We start from the raw sequence: 20,695 nt of genomic DNA, 5'->3' as shown, positions 1-20,695 counted from the left end.
CTGATGTCCTAATGCGAACCCGAGAGGGGGGTATTAGGCGAATTAGAGTCATCTTCTCCTTACGTATCACCCTAATAACTAGTCAAAGGGATTCATGATAGTAAACTCGAATTGTTGGTGGGAAATCGGGTCCTAGGCATTTCCTTTTATTGAATTACATCCTTAACAATTAGTTGCTCATTTTCATATTTATTTCATTTGCATTTTAATTTAATTAGTTTAGTTGATTAGTAAAAGAATCCAACTAAATTTACGCCGACTTAGCTTAATAAAAGACTTAAAACGATTAGTATTTTCCCATGCTCCTTGTGGATTCGACTCGTAAATAGTGCAAGAACATGTTCACTTGCGTGGTAAGACTTTGAATCATCATGGAGTGAAAAGGAAGAAGATAGAATGAATGGGGATAAGGGAATAAGATTTCCTTATCCCGTGTTCTGATTCAGCGTCACTCGATCGAGTGGCGAGTCCACTCGGTCGAGTTTCACTCACTCGATCGAGTGCCGAGTCCACTTGGTCGAGTGGCCTTCACTCGGTCGAGTGCAAGTGTGCAACGCAGTTCTCAGCAATGACCAATTTTCGTAAAAAGTCATATCTCACTCGTTTCTTGATCATTTTGGGCGAGTGACCTACCGTTGGAATCTTAAGAGAACAAGCTATCACCTCCAATTGGAATCAAATCAATACCATATCTAGATCTCAAGTTATGGTAGTTTTAAGAAGACCCTTCTATTGGTGGACATTATAACAACTCCATTAAGGCCTTGATCTTTCTGGCTTTTTAGAGCTGAACTGAATGGAGCTGAGCTGAACTAAACTGAATGAAGTTGAGTGAATCGAATCGAGATGGATGAATCGAATGGAGCTGAAATTTGAATCGAATAAGTGAGTGAGAAATTGAATAAGTGATTTGAACTAAGCTAATTGGAGCTGAATTGAACTAAAGTAATATTAATATTATTACTAATATTAATATTAATACTAAATATATTATTATTATTATTATTATTATTATTATTATTATTATTATTATTATTATTATTATAAAATGCGCGCAGCTTTCATTATAATAAAAATAAAAGGTTTTCATTATAAAATATTATTATTATTATTATTATTACTATTACTATTACTATTTTTTTTTACAAAAACGCACTTATTATTACTATAATAATTATTACTATTATTACTATTTTTTTTATAAAAACGCAGATTATTATTATTATTATTATTATTATTATTATTATTATTATTATTATTATTATTATTATTATTATTGTTATTGTTATTGTTATTATTATTATTACTATTATTACTACTATTATTACTATTATTATTATTTTATTTTATTTTTTATGGAATGATGCGCGCAGATTTCATTAAAGGAAAAATAAAAGTTTACATGAAATTGGTGGGGAGCCGAGAGACAATCTGGGCTCCCACACCCTAAGCAATAGCAAAGCTAAGTCTAGTAAAAATATAAGCGGCCACCCGAGCCCCCGCATCCTGAGATATCGAGAATTTCTGGATCCGCTTTAGCAAGGCAACAGCATCCGAACCCAACTCCCCAGGTGAAGAGAAAGAGAAAGGAAGGAAACCATAACCCGCTACCGCGCACAAATCCCTATACTTAGCACACTTTCATTTGAGCAAAGATCGGCGACAACCCGGCCAGGCACAAAATCCGTCATCCCAGTCTGAGTCAAAGGAGAAGAACCTGTCAAGTCAACGCACACATCACGCCCCCTGTCCCAAGAATAAATCCGCAGGACGAAGAGAGCCACCATGTCCATCAACCAAACCGATATCAAGCTTCTTTCCCGCAGTAATAGATCTATAGCAGATGTCGAAAAGAGTGTCCCGGACAAGGTTATGCCGATGTTTAACGCCCACAGTACCAGTACAAGAAACAACGTGGTCCCCAAAAACATCCTCATCAAAAACCCGAGAGCAAGCCGGACAAGGCCTAGATACCGTGAATAACGGAACACCTAGACGATACCCCAGCACACAACGGTAAGTCCTCTCGTTCATAGTCTGACCCAACCCCGAGATAGGAACCGCACGTAACCAATCAGAGGAGTGAGAACCCTGCTGAGACTGCCATAAAGCAAGCTGGCGTGGTGTCAAAGAGAAAACAGACTACGAGGCGAAAGAACCGTCGCGAAATAAATATCTGCCAATTTCTTCATAAGTTTGGGGGCAGAAATTTCACTAGGGTTACCTAAAATACCAGAACCTGTAGTCGCAGTAAACACCTGCGCGGCATCATCAAAAGCAGGGCCAGCAGCTACAATACCAGAAGGGCCGAGGAGCTTAGCCTGCAAACCAGCAGGCTGCAAACGGGACGCAATAAAAGCATAAAATAAAACATCTCCCGCCACTGCCAATCCCCAAAACCCGGCCCTGACGCGGTGACAATACGTTCCAAGCTAGAATGAAGAGCGGCATCAAAAGGAAGATGGACAGACCCAAAAACACTAGGGGAGCAAGTACGAAGTGAGAAATAGAGCTTGGAAATACCAGTACAAGCTCGAAGAAGAAGCAACTCACATTGCGGGTCCTCAATCCTCGCAACCAAATCCATTAGCTCAATTGTCTTGGTTACTCTTTTCGCCACAATCCCACTGCTAAAATCAGGACAAGCACTGACATGTCCACCCAAAACTGTAACACCATGCAATGGCCGAGAAATAGAAGGGAGGAAAACCCCAGGAAGCCGACTCCGAGGATCCTCGACCGGCCAAAAGACCTCTTTCTTGGAGACATTAAGATGCAATCCAAAACGAGGGGCATCCACCATAATCAAATCCAAGACCTTCCCCACCTCCAAAGTATCACCCACGATGGTGCCATCATCTAAGTACCACGCCTGCAAAGTGAGGTCAAAAGTGTCCCGGATCTTGCAAACTAATGGATGCAAAACCAAAGCGAAAAGCAAAAGGCCCAACGGATCACCCTGCTGAACACCCTAACAAGACCACGGGCAGTGCTCCCCATAAAAAAGGCGGGTCGGGAGAGAGCCGGGCAACGACGGCGGACCTTCTGAAGTATGGTTGAACGGTCAACAAGGTTGAACGCATTCTGGAAATCAACCAGCAACATAGAAAACCCCACCTGAGCCCCTTGAGCCTCAATGAGCCGGTTCAAGGCATGAAAAATAGCCTCTCCTCCACCGGACACACCCACCCCGAACTGAAGCCCATCAAAATAAGAAGATAAAGACGGACCAACCATAGAAGCACCAACCTTAGAGACAAGCCGTCTCCAAACCGTACCAATAGCAATAGGACGAACCCCACCACCCAGTTTAACGAGTGGCGTGAGAGGGGCGCTGGCAATGTACTCACCCAGAGGAAGAGGACACCGGCCCTCAAGAAAAAGATTAACCACCCTAGTAATAGAAGTGAAATCGTCAGAGATAGCCACAACAGTGCCATTCAAACAGTCCATAAGGTGCTGGGCACGAAAACCATCCCTCCCACAAGAAGTACCACGTGGGAAACTCCGAATCATATCCAAGACCACCGCCGAAGAGGCAACCAGAGGATGATGATCCCCAGACAAAGGAGGCAATGAAGGAGGCGGGTCGACAGGATGCTTCTCACGCAGGGCCACAAGAATGGCATCCGAGTAGGGGGCAACCCCAGAGGAAGAAAGCACCCGGACAGCAGCAGTATAGTGGCCATCACAAATCTTCCGCCGACATTGGCGGAGGTTAAGCTCACTCAGATCCAGATCCTCATCTACAGTAAAAGAAGAAGGACCCTCATCAAAACACTCCTGTAACAACTGCAAACCTCCCCCCCCCCTAAGGTGCCCCCAAGCAAGGATAGCCCTGGCAATACTCTCCTCCTGATGCTGACACCGAATAGCAGTCCGACACTCGTGATTACTCCGAGGAGCGAAAGTCCTAAGCAAACAAAGCGGTAGAACTAGCAAACGAAGCCAGCGGGAGAGATCACTAGGGGCATCAAACACCTCATCCAAGGCCCCTTTCAAAGCTCGAGCAAACCCAAGACGGCATTATTATTATTATTATTATTATTATTATTATTATTATTATTATTATTATTATTATTATTATTATTATTATTATTATTACTACTACTACTACTACTACTACTACTACTACTACTACTACTACTACTACTACTACTACTATAAGAAGAAGAAGAAGAAGAAGAAGAAGAAGAAGAAGAAGAAGAAGAAGAAGAAGAAGAAGAAGAAGAAGAAGAAGAAGAAGAAGAAGAAGAAGAAGAACATTACTAAATTAAGATTAATACTAGTAATTATACTAATTAGAGTGATTAACTAGGTAGCCACTATGAACCACAGTACACCATCAATTTTATTAGGTGAAATAATAGAGAACCGATTCGCTAGAATAGTGTTCAAAGTCTAGCCATATATCATCCTGATTTGAGTGATTAGGTAGCCACCACGAAGCAACAACAATCCTAATTTTATTAATTAGATAAATAAAAATCGGCAGGCGGCCCTAATTTCATCTTTAACCAAAAATAAAATTTGATTGATTAATTAAAATTCAACAAATAATATTAATAATTGATAAATAAGTAAATTAATTTATTATTTGATAAATTAGAATCTTTCTTATAAGTTTTAAATCATTTGAGCAATTAAATTAAGTTTTAGGGAAAAATATTGATTCAAGAGACCATTTGGTTTAGTTTTAGGTGAAAAGGGTACAAACTAGAACGTTTATGAAAAAGTCTATGTGAAAGATTAAAGTTCGTATATGAAAAAATAATTAGGTATTAATAATAGTAATATTAAAATTAACAATGTTATTAATAATATTATTAATAAATAATATTCATATTCATATTCATATTAATAATAATATTAGTAGTATTATTAATATGAATATTATTGATTTTAATAACTATAATATTCAAAATGATAACAATAATGAGGCTCATTAATTAATAATAAATTAATGATAATAATAATAATTTGCTTTCTACCGTCGGTGCTGCTGGTTGTCTGCCCTTATTGGTTGTCATCAACTGCTGTTGGGAGTTCGGGTTGTATGGTTTTTTGGGGCTGTTTGTCAACCATTATCGTTTTGGTTGGTGTGTTGGTCGTCCTTGGCTGTTCAACGCCGTCGTGTGCGAGGAAGGCTGTTGGGGTTTTGTTGTCCTTTCATGCCTGAGCTAGTACGGTACCATTTTCCTTTTTCGAGTCTTCATGGATGTCGGAATGGTTTCGGTAAGGGCCTTACAAAGGCAGCTTGGCAGAAACATTTACAGGTCCGACATTGTCATGACGGTGCGTTGGACCTTACCCGTCAGACTCTTACTGATAGTTTGACTGTTTATTCCAATGCCGAGAGTTCTTTGAGACGGATGAGGCTCTGGTTGTGTGGGGTGTGTTTTATGACCCGTACTGTTAGAGCAAGATGTCGGCATCGTCGGGGTGATTTTGTGGAGCATCCGAGGTGTGTTGATGGCATTTACACCTTCCATATTCATGGTATTCCGAGACCTTTGGCTCCTTCTATTTCGGTTTCTTCTGATGATAGTGTAGAGCACGTTCAGTGGTCTATATCTTCGCTGGATCGTTTGCTGTCTTTAAGCCTTCGCACCGTGAAATCTATTCCTCTTAAGTGACGTCTTGGGTTTGCTCGGGCTTTGAAAGGGGCCTTGGATGCGGTGTTTGATGTCCCTAGTGATCTCTCCCGCTGGGTTCGTTTGCTTGTTCTACCACTTTGTTTGCTCAGGACTTTTGCTCCTCGGAGTAATCATGAGTGTCGGTCTGCTATTCGGCGTCAGCATCAGGAGGAGAGTATTGCCAGGGCTATTCTTGCTTGGGGGACACCTGGGGGGGGGGGGTTGCAGTTGTTACATGAGTGCTTTGATGAGGGTCCTTCTTCATTTTTTGTGGATGAGGATCTGGATTTGTGTGAGCTTAACCTCCGCCAATGCCGGCGGAAGATTTTTGATGGCCATTATACTGCTGCTGTACGGGTGCTTTCTTCCTCTGGGGTCGCCCCCTACTCCGATGCCACTCTCGTGGCCCTGCGTGAGAAGCATCCTGTCGCCCCGCCTCCTTCATTGCCTCCTCTGTCTGGGGATCATCATCCTCTGGTTGCCTCTTCGGCGGTGGTCTTGGATATGATTCGGAGCTTCCCTCGTGGTACTTCTTGTGGGAGGGATGGTTTTCGTGCCCAGCACCTTATGGACTATTTGAGTGGCGCTGCTGTGGCTATCTCCGATGATTTGATCACTTCTATTACTAGGGTGGTTAATCTTTTTCTTGAGGGCCGTTGTCCTCTTCCTCTGGGTGAGTACATTGCCGACGTCCCTCTCACACCACTCGTTAAACCGGGTGGTGGAGTTCGTCCTATTACTGTTGGTACGGTCTGGAGACGGCTTGTCTCTAAGGTTGGTGCTTCTATGGTTGGCCCGTCTTTATCTTCTTATTTTGATGGGCTTCAGTTCGGGGTGGGTGTGTCCGGTGGAGGAGAGGCTATTTTGCATGCCTTGAACCGGCTCATTGAGGATCGGGGGGCTCAGGTGGGGCTTTCTATGCTGCTGGTTGATTTCCAGAATGCATTCAACCTTGTTGACCGTTCAACCATGCTTCAGGAGGTCCGCCGTCGTTGCCCGGCTCTCCCCCGTTAAGTGGAGTTTTGTTATTCCAGCCCGGCCCGCCTTTTTTATGGGGAGCACTGCTTGTTTTCTTGTCAGGGTGTTCAGCAGGGTGATCCGTTGGGGCCTTTGCTTTTCGCGTTGGTTTTGCATCCCTTGGTTTGCAAGATCCGGGACACTTTTGACCTCACTTTGCAGGCTTGGTACTTAGATGATGGCACCATTGTGGGTGATACTTTGGAGGTGGGGAAGGTTTTGGACTTGATTAGGTTGGATGGCCCTCGTTTTGGTTTACACCTAAATGTCTCCAAGACGGAGGTCTTTTGGCCTGTTGAGGACCCACGGAGCCGGCTTCCTGGGGTTTTCCCCACTTCTATTTCTCGGCCATTGTGCGGTGTTACAGTATTGGGAGGACTCACAAGATTACTTGTCCTGGTTTTAGCAGCGGTGAGATTGTGGCGACGAGAGTAACTAAGACCATTGAGCTAATGGACTTGGTTGCGAGGATTGAGGACCCGCAATGTGAGTTGCTTCTTCTTCGAGCTTGTACTGGTATTTCTAAGCTCTACTTCTCCCTTCGTACTTGCTCCCCTAGTGTTTTTGGGTCTGTCCATCTTCCTTTTGATGCCGCTCTGCGTTCTAGCTTGGAACGTATTGTCACCGCGTCAGGGCCGGGTTTTGGAGATTGGCAGTGGCGCCTTGCTACTTTCCCTTTTCATCTCGGTGGACTTGGTGTCTATGCGGCGGGAGATGTTTTATTTTATGCTTTTATTGCGTCCCGCTTGCAGTCTGCTGGTTTGCAGGCTAAGCTCCTCGGCCCTTCTGGTGTTATAGCTGCTGGCCCTGCTTTTGATGATGCCGCGCAGTGTTTCTGCGACTACGGGTTCGATATATTAGGTCACCCCGGTGAAATTGCCCCCAAACTTATGAAGAAATTGGCAGACATTTATTTCACGACGGTTCTTTGTTGCCTCAGTCTGTTTTCTCTTTGACACCACGCCGCCTTGCTTTATGGCGATCTCGGCAGGTTCTCACTCCCGATTGGTTACGTGCGGTTCCTATCTCGGGGTTGGGGCGGACTATGAACGGGAGGACTTACCGTAGTGTCTTTGGGGTATCGTCGGGGTGTTCCGTTATTCACGGTATCTAGGCCCTGTCCTGCTTGCTCTCGGGTTTTTCTTTGGGGATGTTTTTGGGGACCACGTTTGTTTCTTGTCTTGTATCGTGGGCGTTAAACATCGGCATAACCTTGTCCGGGATACTCTTTTCGACATCCGCTATAGATCCGGTATTCTTTGCGGGGAAGGAGGTTGATATCGATTTGGTTGATGGGCATGGTGGCTCTCTTCGTCCTGCGGATTTATTGCTTTATTCTTGGGACGGGGGCGTGATGTGTGCGTCGACCGATGGGTTCTTCACTTTTGACTCGGACCGGGTTGGCGATTTTGTGCCAGGCGGGTTGTCGCCGATCTTTGCTCGGCGAAAGTGTGCTAAGTATGGGGATTTGTGCGCGATAGCGGGTTATGGTTTCCTACCTTTCTCTTTCTCTTCACTTGGGGAGTCGGGTTCGGATCTTTGTTGCCTTGCTCAAGCCGATCCAGAAATTCTCGGTATCTCAGGATGCGGGGGCTCGGGTAGCCGCTTACATTTTTACTAGACTTAGCTTTGCTATTGCTAAGGGTGTGGGAGCCCAGATTGTCTCTCGGCTCCCCACCAATTTCATGTAAACCTTTTATTTTTATTTTAATGAAAGTTGCGTGCATCTCATTATAATAATAATAATAATAATAATAATAATAATAATAATAATAATAATAATAATAATAATAATAATAATAATAATAATAATAATAATAATAATAATAATAATAATAATAATAATAATAAAATAATTATTATAATAATAATAATTATTATTATAATATAATAATAATATTAATAATATTAAAAATATTAATAAAAACTATTAAGTTTAAGATGTGCAAAATTGAAATGGCCTGAATTTAGTGGAGCCGAATCGAATCGAGCCGAATGAATGGAGGTGAGTGAAGTTGAATCGAATGGAGTTGAGTGAATCGAATCGAATAGAGTGAATCGAATCGAATCGATGAGTGAATCGAATCGAATAGAGCTGAGGTGAACTGAAGTGAGATGAAAATAAGTCAGAAAGAATGGGGCCTAAGTCTAGTATAGGTTATACATATTATAGTCATACTTCACTCCCGAGTAGAGTCATCAAACTCGAGGGTCCTCTCATGAATCCCAAGGTTCCTTTGCGGGTCCCAAAATATCCAGGTATTACACATACTCACTGATTCACAAGCTTATTTAGTTAGGCTCTGTTCTTTTGGACTTCAAGTTGCTGATCTGAACTGAACTAAACGTATAGGAGCTGAAGTGAACTGAACTTATAGGAGCTGAACTGAACTGAACTTATAAGAGGTGAACTGAACTGAACTTATAGGAGCTGAACTGAACTGAACACTACTACAAATCCAGGCAACTACAACGCCCCTTTAACAACGATTATTCACGAAAATCACAATAGACGTTGTAGAATGTATAGCGCGAATTTTACTAAAATTAATTACAACGGGTATGGTTATAAAAACCGTTGTTATTAGTTTTAACAACGGGTCACACATGCACAACCGTTGTTAATAATTTGGCGCAAAATTGGCGCAAAGTTAGTGAAAAGTAATCACAACGATTACTTTTGTAACCCGTTGTTAAAACATATTTGACAACGGGTGTTTTTTACAACCGTTGTTAAAACATATTCACAACGGTTGTTGTTTAATAACTGTTGTCAATACCTTCCATATTATAAACCACACAAACACAAGTCTGCTGCAGCCACAAAACACAACCCTTAATACACAAACACAAACACAGCAGACAAACAAACACAAAACACACACTTTCTCTTTCTCTCTTTCTCTCTTTCTCTCTTTCTCATCGTCGCTTTATCTTCTCGCCGTCACTGTTGATTTCATCGTCTCTTACGTTCTGTATTTATCAGGTAAATATCGCCGTCACTGTTAGTTTCATCGTCATTATTTTCTTTTTCTATTTATTTCTTTTGCATGCATGTATGTGTTTTTATCGACCATTATGTTATTTGTTTAAGTATTGTTCGCATAATTAATTAGTAAAACAATGAAGAAGCAAGATGAAGAAGCAAGATAAACATAATTAATATATATATATATATATATATATATATTTATAAATACATAAATTAAAAAAAAAATTACATATATAAAAATGCAATTCTTATATTTTCATAGAGGATCTTATTCTGCTCTATCGTATCCGTCCTCTCCTCCTTGGCTATTTGGAGGTTCCGTTCAGCAGTTGCTATATCATCATATAGCTGCAACTGCTGCTGCTCCGTCAAGCCATCTTCTTTGGTGTGCTTCAGTGCGGATCGAGCATCCGCAAGGTAGCTCCTGAAACTTTCCTCAATATGGAGGAACCGGCGGATGAAGCTGTTGTTGTTCTCGATCATAGTAAGAGTCTTAAGGATGAAATCATTCATTTTGTTGGAGTTTGGAGTTTGTTTTGAAAGATTAAGTAGAGTTATTTATTTGGAGTTTGTTTTAGCAGTTAGGGTTTGGAGATGTATATATTGAGATAATGGAAATGTTAGTTGAGATAATGCAATGTATTTATACTAAGCAATGTGTGGGTTGAGTTGTTTTTTAATTAATATATATGTTAGGAAGTTGTGCCATAATCATCATCATATCTCTCAATGCTGCTTCAAATCTTATTACTAACCCTTCTCATTCCATATTGTCCGTTCATATGCACTGTGATGTCAGTAATAATGCATGCATCGGAATTCTAACGGGCCGTAATTATGCATGCATCTAGTAATATTTAATTTAATTTTTTTTTTATTTTTTAAGAACAAACAACAACGGTTATTTACAAACAACCCGTTGTCTTTAGTTATAACAACGGTTTTGTATATTAAAACCCGTTGTTATAACTTTCCCCCCAAAATTAAGTCACACTTTCCACAACGGGTTTTTATACTTAAAACCGTTGTTAATATTTTTAACAACGGTTTCCTTAAAAAAACCAACCGTTGTTAAAACCTTTTACAACGGACGCTTTAACAACGTCCGCTTTTTTTATATAACAACGGTTTTTGACCGTTGTTATAGCCTGTATCTGTAGTAGTGGAACTTATAAGAGCTGAACTGAACTGAACTTATAAGAGCTAAACTGAACTTCTATGAGCTGAACTTATAGAAGTCGAACTGTACTTATAAAAATTTTACGTTTATTATAAGGTAGATTTTTATATAAGTACTACAATATATTACAATAAAAAATACATTACATATTATATTTTTTTTCTAACCATCTATTTCCATATATTACATTTTATATTTTTTTTCTAACCATCTATTTCCATATTATCATCCTCCTCGTCACTTTCATCTTCATCTTCATTTTCTCTGAGATCATCGAATCCATTGTCTCGCCAAATGTCTTTTACTATGTTATTTCGTACCTTGTACATAGCTTCCTTACGCTTACACTAATTTGTTAGATGTTAGGTGTAAAAGAAGATAACATGTAGTATGTGTTTGACTATTTTACCTACACTAATTTGTATGGGTGTAGTTACTGCTTAGGTTTTGTTTTTTTGTTTTTTTAAGAATAATGTGTATAGGATAATTTTAATATTGAATTTTTTCATTGATTTTAATGAAAAGCGTACTATTTTTTTTTTTAAATTCGTCAATATTTAAAAAAAAAGTATGAATTTAAAGTTAATATAAGTTGTATGAGCTTGTCTAAACTGAATTTATAGAAGCTGAACTGAACTTATAGGAACTGAACTTATAAGAACTGAACTTAACTTAACTAAACTGAACTTATAGGAACTGAACTGAACTTAAAGTGGCAAATAGAAGTCCAAAAGAACAGGGCCTTAATCATACTTGTTTGAGTGAGGACTGGATCATAGATACAGAAGCCAGTGATCATATGACTGCCAATAAAAGACTGTTGCATGACATACACCAGTTGTCTAAGCCTATTCTCGTAGGTTTACCTGATGGCACAATCAAATCTGTTCATTTGACTGGTTCTGTTTACTTATCCCCCACCATTACATTGTCAAATGTTTTCTATGTCCCAGACTTTAAACAAAACTTGTTGTATGTGGGAAAACTAATCTCAAATACTAACATGTGTGTCTTGTTTTATCCCACTCACTGCATCTTTCAGGACCTTTCAAGTAAGGTCACTGTTGGGCAAGGGCTTAAGAGTGGTGATCTATACAAGTACAAGCTTCCAGTTGCTTCTATACTAGAGAATACTATAATAAATGTTGTGTACTCAATCTTAAAAAGAGTTGGTGAAACTCAGAATAATATACACAACCATTGTAATGTTGTTGATACTTTTTCTGTTGTTAATAAGTCTAGACAAGATCTAGATATAGGTTTAATGCATGCTAGGCTTGGCGATGTTTCTTCTGATAAAATGCAGCATGTAATACCTAAGAGTAGAAAATTAATGGAAGATCTATTTTTTGAATCTTGTTTATTAGCTATGCATCACAAACTCCCTTTCCCTAGAAGTCAGTATAGGGCATCTCAGTCTTTTGAATTGACTAGTTGTTGCGCCGCGCCCTCCCGGGCGCGGAGCCCCAATTTGGTCTTCTGTTTTCAGACACCCGAGAGGAGTTTTGGGTATGTGTTGTGGTTATGCTTAAAATACATTTTGCGTTTTAATGTGCCAATTTGGGGCTAGTTAGGTAACAGCCATATTTCTGTGGGTGTGCATCATCTAAAGGACTACGGTAACTCGTTAGCGTAGCATATTATATAGGATTACGATGTGTCAAAGCGGAATATATATATATAAAGATAACAATGTAGTCTTGTAGAAAAGATAGTTACTTATACACAATATATATATATATAAAGATATCTAGTTTCTTCTTGTGCCGACAAGAGGTAGTCAAAGTGTGTGCAGGGTTAGCCCGACAGCTGCTGTATGGTAGTATATTTGCCTCCAAACAATGGCAGGAAATGGGAGCAATATGAAGTAGGCAGTCGAGCGCCGGTTGTTGGCCAAAGTGTTGCTCGGTTCAGGAGTCTTGACTGCACATGCAAGGCATAGCAATAGCTGCGTGAGCATATCAAAGAATATTTGCAGGGACAACAGTAGATTTTGAGCTTCTTGTATAGGATAACAGAAGTGCGACATTGTTGAGGGAATCTAGAATGGTGCCTATGTTTCAGTCAGCGATTAGGTAGGTTCTCTGTTGTGGCCGATCCCAAACAGGGAGGGTGTGGGGTGTTGGGGGTTTTAGCCAAGTGTGTGCAGTACAACGGGTAGAATGTGGATGGCTTTTGCAAGAGGTCGCGTATACGTGAAGTCAAATTAATCTGCGAGTGATACTCGATAAATACCTGCTCGGCAAAGGCAGTGCCTCCGGTGCAGTTTTGGCATGTCAATGCAGGAGATGTAGCTTTCCCTCGTACTGCGGCGACACTGGTACAATGCTTGCACTACAGTTGCAATCAAAAAATGGTTAAGATTATAAGGGGCACTTCAACGCAAATTCACGATTGCAGTCGGTTAATAAGCATCCCAAACGTAAAACATCTGACAATAACAGTCCTGTGGAGATTATACAACTTTCCTGGCGCTGTAATTTTTTTTTTTTTTAGAGCGACTGGTTTGATGGGTCTAGTACAAATATCTGGGAATGACGATTAAGTTTAGTACGAGTTTGTTTCGCTGTACAAAATTGAAAAATGAGCACTAAGAAGGTCTATTACTCATTAATATTTGGTTTTTATCATTTAATTATACGGGTTATTTGTACCATTTCAAAGTAAAATGTCATCAACAAAGTGAGGGGTACAAAAGAAGAAGCCTCCATAAGAGTTGTTCAAAAGCAATAATTACCTGGAAAATCAACACGGACCATCCCACCACGTTGCTTCCGGATGACAACACCTTACCACCAGCCACCGTGCTGCCATGCATCAACAATTGTACCAACATTAAAGGCCCAAGAAAATTTGCCTTTAGGTGCCGCCAAGGATGGTCTAATCATTGTTCTGCCATGAAGTCTTAGATCCATCTCATCCCGAACAACAATTCTTAATGCTGATACCCATTCCTATAATGCAAACCAAGACAAAATCGTAAGCAAGCCTGGAAAGAAATGGGAAGTTTAATTAATTAAATCCCAATGTGGTAGGAAATATGTTAAATATATAAACCACTGAACAGCATACATTCGATATACATTTGAAGTTTACTTGAAAAAAACTGCAAAATTTAGTGAGAAGAAGTAAACAGAATTTAATTAGAAGATTTAATGCAAGTGAATACATAAGTCCAGTAGCTTAAAGGTAGTTTTTCTAATTGAAAATTTTTTCAGAGAAAAACGAAATAAAACATATACCTCAAGACAATTTGCTTCATTCTCTGCATCCTTAATGTCATGATAAGACAGAGCCGACAGAAGCTACTCGAGGGGGAGCTTCTACTTTCCCTCCAAGCCTGGATACAGTTACGAGTGGCCTTTCTTTGGAAGAATAACGGTATCAATTTACGTTGCATCTTTAACAGTTAGTTTCATTCTCCAATCGCGTGCCAAACGCAATATTTTGCCTTGGTTTCGACCCGCTCCCATCGTTGATTTCCTTTTTCCGAGAATCCTCGGGCTCATTTGCATCAGACGAACCACCACTGGCCTGAGGTGATACAAGAGTTGGAAAATGTGCATGTAATTGTTTAGGTTGTTATTTAAAAAATAGACGTCCAGCGGAGGTCCAGAGATTAAACAACAAAAAGCAAAATCAAACTATCCACACCAAAGAAGGCAACACTACTACAGATGAGGGGAAACACCAGCAGCAAAAGGTAAAATAAAACAAACAACAAAAAATATTTTGAACCACAGATAAAGAGGTGACGGGAGTTGGAACATGTAATAACCTAGATATGAAGAAGGCATAAGGGTGCCGAAGCTCTGAACCGGATTGGTATAACAATCCTGCAGCCCATAGCAGCCGTTGTTAAGTGAAAATAGTTTTGTGAAAGAAATGACGATGATTAAATTATGACATATTAACCATACTGAACAACACTTTCAGTTGTCATTACAACAATCCCCGACAGTTGCGCTAAAGTGTAGCATTACTTGTTTAAGGATTTCTTAAATACGAAACACTTAAACCATCAACAAATTCCAAAGCCTAGACGTTTTTGTCCTGAATGTGATGCACATGAGTACTCACTTCACCAATTTCATCCAAACTTACGCTTCCCATAAAATATTTACTTCAAAATATTTGGAAAACTCTTTCGGCATAGTTACAAATAAATCTAGGGTAGAAAAAAAGAATCACAATATAGATTAGAAAAGTAAACATATCAGCCATCCTTTAACATCATAAAGCATATAATCCACCTGTACGAATCAATTTTTATTGGGACGGTGGAGTACACATAAAACTTCGCTGTACATTGAGTTACGGGTTAATTTGGAAAGAAAAGACAACTATAGTTCAAAGTATATAAGCCCAATTTATACTTCCTCTATAGAAGAAGTTTGACAGCTATAGTGTTTTCAAAACATAAGTGTAACTTTCACGTGAATCATCCATGGCCATTTGAGAAGACATACCACACAGTTTTTTGGGTGGCGTAACCAATTTTCTTTATAAGAATCACACAGAGTCGCCGAAGGTTATTCGAGTGTCTGAAAACTAAGGTATTGTTCCCTAGGTTCAAGATAAACTTACATCCAAACAGGAGCTATGAAGTTTGTTAAAAAAATTCAAAGCAATAGGCAAAGCGTTGGGTCCTAATAGCAGCTGTACCTGAGAAGGTGATACAGGCTACACATGCCTCATGGCGCGTAGCAAGCTGGCAAGATGCAACTCACCGCATCTACCCCCTATGTAGATCACGTCTCTGCTAGGCTCTAACATAAAAACGGGAATAATGGCCCAGCAGCCTTATAGACTCTGCAGGTTTGCGGAAATTTGTGTTGCTCCAAAGATCTGTCGTACAACACTATACAGATCAGCATCGTGGTTAACGGCATATTACCATGTATATAAACTTTAGTAAAGATACTTGCTAGGTTGCTTGCATTACAAGGCAAGAAGTGCATGCACCTTTTGGTTAGCGAGGCGTTTAGTGCAGGACTGGCAGCCGCCATCGATCCAGGCGTTAAGGGCCGACCTGCCTGCGGGTTCAAAACACGCCTGTAAACTTTTCCAAATAAGAAAGAATAAAAGCGTCAAGGTAAAAGGCGGTGTAGGTTAAGCTCGGATTGACGTGAATAGCACTATCAAACTCACGGGAAAAAATGACATGGTCAATAAGGTGCATTACATCAAGGCACTATTGGAAGCTTAAGTAAACCCATAACGATTAATTAGAGGTAATTGGAAATGTATAACGGCGAATGGCGAAACTTTCCTGTTTAGGAGTCCCTAATCAGAAATTTCAACACTAACATCTGAGGCGATGTTCACTTGGCCATTGCAGCCCCCGAATGGGGTGACTTACATGGTCCATGTGGTGGTGCGGGAATGCATGGGTCCGGGGGAATTCAACCCTCTCGTCATCAAAAAAATTTGTTAGGATTGTGTTTTAAGAAAGTTCCCCCAATTTGTTTTTGTTGCTCTAACCAGATATCTTGACTGGGGTGATGGGTTTATGTTTGGGTTGTGGGATGGTTTTTGTTATGACATCCATGGGGAAAAAAACAGCTTCAAGCACCGCTTGTGGAGATAAAAAAAAATGGCATAAAAAAGAAGATAAACACCAACATGAAAATCAAACTAAAATTGTCTTGTTAAAAAATACGCCTTCAGCTGTGTCCCTTTAAAACAGGTGTCTGTTTTGTACACATTTCATTAAAAGCTATTCTCTCCAGAGCAGCAACAGAGAGAATGTAATAGCTGGCAGTCTACAGCAGACGCCACGAAACAGAGAGGATGAACAACAAGAACAAGAATAATAATAATAAAAAAAAAAAGAAAAAGAAGCAACAATCATGAGACGACAGCGGCGATGAAGAGGAATTTGGTGACAGAAGCAAGGACAATAAAAAGACCTGTTGCTGCTCAATGGAAAGAGGCTTATATGAAATTCAATAAACAATAAAATGGTTTCCATCATCGGGCATGTTAAAACTTTACTCTCAAGAGTTACAATTTCTAATTGGTTTCTCTATAAGGGATTGAATAAAGACGTTAAAAATTACTTGGGACGACATGCAAATTATCTCAAATCACTTCGAGAGACAAGAAGATCAAGAATATGGAAATTGTATATTGTCTGAACAAAAAGAAAGGCGTCCAGCATTTTGGGTAAGTAATAGCTCACATAAAGAATAGAATAGGCCGCACATGGAACCGGGGGCATTTCTAAGAATAGGAGAAAGTAGTTTTTGGGCAAGTAATAGCTCATATAAAGTAATCACAATTCACAATGTATAACCATATGTTCAAATTGAAATGCGAGGGAAACATACCATCTTCCCAAAACATCCACTGGCATTTCGTAACCATACTTGTGGCGAAATTCAGCAGCTTGCTGTCTTGCTTGTTGGACCAAGTTCCTAGATTCAGCTGATAAGAAATGGCATATCAGTAACAGTAACGTTTCTCAAGCATTCTAAAAATGATACAGAAAGTACATATCCAATTGCTCCAGAGATATCAATAAATCCCAACTCAGACCAGCTTATAACATTGTTAATACCACTTTATCAGTTCAACATGTCGATCATATAAATACTTCAACTACAATAGCAAGTTATCATCTAAAAGTTATCGCACTGCATCCACAGCAACATCGGTTCTAAAAAAAAAAGACATGCTCGCTTCTCTATCGAGTATATCTCTTCTTTAACCACATAACTAAACTCTTTTAATTACAAAGAAACCCTAAAAGCTACACCCAACCAAGATTTCCCTAACACTACATTGATTTACAGATGACCACCTGCCCGCCCTAAAAGACTACGCTAAGGAACCCCTAAAACCCAGGTGTTAAAGCAGACACCACCATTTCCAGTATTGTAACAGGAGGCCCGACCAACAACAGGCAAACAAAGCAGTGTAGATAATTCTCAAACAGACTAAGCCTGAGCCCTGGAGCGGTCAATTGAACTGCCAATCCTAAGGCGGCATCACACATGTTTGGTCGTTTTGTGCAAATGAGTCTAATCTGCAACGGTGCGACCTTAGGACTCAATTTGGTGATGGTAGCAGCCGGATACTAATGAAAAGGAGAGGCTGATAAAGTGCAGGTTCTTAGTCCCCACCTCAAGGACTCTCACAGTCACCGCCCCTATTTAAAACAGCCACATATCCACAAATAAGCCTGCTATGGCAGTAGTAAACCAAAAAGTAGTCAGATGTTTCCCTGTTTGTTTCTAAAATCTCTGGAATTCAATAAAGGCGGTGGATTAGAAATGGGACATATTGTTGTACAAGCTTAATCGCGGCACCTGCAATCGTACGACCATGCCTGCTTACCTCAACGTACCTATAAATGATATGAAACTCAGGCGTTGTACACGATCCTCTGTGTAAAAAGGGTACTCCACCACTAATAGTGGGACCCGCCAGCACTAACACCCGCAGCACAGTACAGGTAAGAGACTGTTCTAGGTAAACCCAACAACTGCAGCACAGTTAGTCAAACAGAATACCAGTTCCGCTGCAGCCGAAGATAACTGATTCCTGAAAAAAAAAAATGTAAAGCCAAGAAACCCTCATCGACATAGTCTAGAAACTGTAATCAAAGTCTATCACACAATAAAAGTAGCAACCGTATGTTCGTATTGAAAGCCGGCAACGCCGCTAGGCGCCCACAACACACGCCGGTATCTGGAAAGGGTAAGTTTCTGGAAATCCACGAAACCCAAATGAACAAAGCGCAGAAAATTCTCGAAAAGGTAAAAAAAAAAATAGACAGCAGAGTTTAAGGAAACACACAGGCGTTAGACGGTAACCCAATTACCACCGCTACCAACAACAAACCTCTGTCTGTGGACAGTACACAATGCAGGAACTATAATGTTTGAGCCCTCACCTTATAGTTACATCTACACTCCTCTTTACCGCTCCTCGTTAACAAAAAACGCAACACTAACAAATCAGGAGCCGTTATCACTTTGTACTTCTAACCTCTACAGCCCACAACAACTGCAGATACATCAAAGACCAACCACATCAATTAAGGAAGGGCAACAAATCCGATTGTAGCACAATAACAATAGTAATTAGCACCCATATAACAGATCTAATAGTAATAAGCAAAATATAGTCATAGAAAGGATAACACCAGAAGTAGTAATAGCAATAATAACACTACAAATGCCCAAACTAAACCGTAAAAAAAATGGCTCAGATCAAAAGATAATTAGAAGTCATACCTTTGAAGACAAGGTCGTATCGAGCTCCTAAAGCCTATACGAAAAAAATCTGGAAAATTCAGTACTAATAATAACACCAGAAGTAGTAGTAGCAATAATAACAGTACGAATGCTTAAACTTATTGGCAAAAAAATGGTTCAGCTCAAAAAATAATTAGAAACCATACCTTTGAAGACAAGGCTGTACCGAGCTCCTAAACGCTAAATGAGAAACACCGAAAAAAATCAGCAACAATAATAACAATAAGAACAACAACAACATCAACAATAACAACAACAACAACATTGGCCGTCATAAGGAGTAAATAACTTAGAGCTCCTAACCCCTAAACCAAGTACGACAATGGATCTCACACAGAAACAACAATAACATCTAAATAGTCTAACAATAATACCGCCCAAATCAAATTGAAACACAGAAAAAAAAAGGGAATGAAGACTAAATACCTTCGAGAGGATGTGAGATGCTAGGTTGTGTGTTGAGAAAAAGGAGTGACGGATGAGAATGAGCAGTGGAAAGAATGGGAAAAGGTATGGTTGTAAGTGAAAGAAAAACGGAGGGAGGAGATCTAAAAGTGGGAAATCAACGGTGGAAAAGGAGACTTGGTTGTGCACTATTCATTGCTACAGTGCAGCCAAGTTCTCTCTTTTAAAGAGGTAAGGATTCACATTGACATACGGGGGCAGTATAAGGTACCCAGTCTTTCAAGGGCAAGATATTTTCTCACCATTCTTGATGACTATAGTAGAGCAACTTGGACCATCCTATTTCAAAACAAGGGACAAGTGGGATATTTGATCAAAAACTCTCTCTTATGTTCAAACTCAGTTTAAAGCCAATATCAAGTTAATAAGAAGTGATAATGGTACTGAATTTTACAAGAACAATGTGATGAGTTGTTTAAAGAGAAAGGGATTGTGCACCAGAGAAGTATAGTTGGGAGACTACAATAGAATGGCCGTGTAGAAAAGAAGTATAGGGATCTCCTAGATACTGCTAGAGCCTTGAAAATTCATGCTAATTTGCCAACTAAGTTCTGGGGAGAATGTCATGATAACTACTTATCTCATCAACAAGATGCCCTCTGTTGTTAATAACTGGAAAACCCCTCGTGAGTTTTTGTTTGGGAATCACCTTCTTATGAAGAACTTAAAGTTTTTGGATCAGCATGTTATGCAAGTCAGCCACTTACTTACAAAGATAAGTTTGGTCACTACTACAGATACAGGCTATAACAACGAGTAAAAACCGTTGTAAAAACAAAAAGCGGACGTTGTTAAAGCGGCCGTTGTAGAAAGTATTTACAACGGTTTGTTTATTTAATGAAACCGTTGTCGATAGGGGTGAGCAAATTTAGGTCCGGACCGGAAAAATGGACCGGACCGGACCATTTGGTCTGGACCAAACCCGGACCGAATTATTTTGGTCCGGTCCTCGGTCCTCATTTTTTCAAGGTTTGGTCTTCGGTCCGATCCGGTCCAAGACCAGTTATTTTAGGTCCGGACCGAATGGACCAAATTTCATGTGTTTTAATGACGCAACATTAAAATATTATGAATCAAATTAATATTTTATCTTCAAAAGACATTATAAATTAGTATTGTCAATGATTTTCATAAAAATAGT

General features: G+C 39.9%; 1 protein-coding gene and 1 long non-coding RNA gene across 8 annotated transcripts; both read right to left on the bottom strand.

Annotated features, from left to right (window-relative positions):
- Nucleotides 1-12,491: 12,491 nt before the first annotated feature.
- Nucleotides 12,492-14,506, bottom strand: LOC141599762 (uncharacterized). Its single transcript, XM_074419875.1, has 4 exons — nt 14,068-14,506; nt 13,563-13,779; nt 13,061-13,159; nt 12,492-12,748 (listed from the first exon to the last, which is right to left on the bottom strand). Exons 2-4 carry the CDS (start codon nt 13,659-13,661, stop codon nt 12,623-12,625), a joined length of 324 nt encoding a protein of 107 aa, XP_074275976.1. The 5' UTR covers nt 13,662-13,779; nt 14,068-14,506; the 3' UTR covers nt 12,492-12,622.
- A 1,056-nt stretch (nt 14,507-15,562) lies between these two features.
- On the bottom strand, nt 15,563-19,700 carry LOC141599771 (uncharacterized). 7 transcript variants are annotated; one of them, XR_012523933.1, is made up of 8 exons: nt 19,516-19,695; nt 19,236-19,269; nt 19,069-19,102; nt 18,726-18,838; nt 18,167-18,537; nt 17,158-17,254; nt 15,771-15,880; nt 15,564-15,673 (listed from the first exon to the last, which is right to left on the bottom strand). It is a non-coding gene; the product is annotated as an uncharacterized LOC141599771 (long non-coding RNA). The 7 variants fall into 7 exon arrangements; XR_012523940.1 differs by having other exon boundaries at nt 18,177-18,537; nt 19,516-19,694; XR_012523943.1 differs by having other exon boundaries at nt 15,771-15,861; nt 18,177-18,537; nt 19,516-19,694.
- Nucleotides 19,701-20,695: the final 995 nt, after the last annotated feature.

This window comes from Silene latifolia, chromosome 1 (assembly GCF_048544455.1).
Source record: "Silene latifolia isolate original U9 population chromosome 1, ASM4854445v1, whole genome shotgun sequence".
Lineage (NCBI taxonomy): Eukaryota > Viridiplantae > Streptophyta > Magnoliopsida > Caryophyllales > Caryophyllaceae > Silene > Silene latifolia.
The sequence above is the reverse complement of the archived record's forward strand: the minus strand, read 5'-3'. Positions and strand labels throughout refer to the sequence as shown.

Bases quoted from the DNA above. Each gene is read 5' to 3' on its own strand.
- LOC141599762 (XM_074419875.1), bottom strand. From the start codon at position 13,661: ATGTTGGTACAATTGTTGATGCATGGCAGCACGGTGGCTGGTGGTAAG. The intron at 13,160-13,562 runs GTAATTATTGCT...TTGCAACTGTAG, and splicing joins GGTCCGTGTTGATTTTCCAG to TGCAAGCATTGTACCAGTGT. The intron at 12,749-13,060 runs GTATTTATCGAG...TTGCATGTGCAG, and splicing joins GCACTGCCTTTGCCGAGCAG to TCAAGACTCCTGAACCGAGC.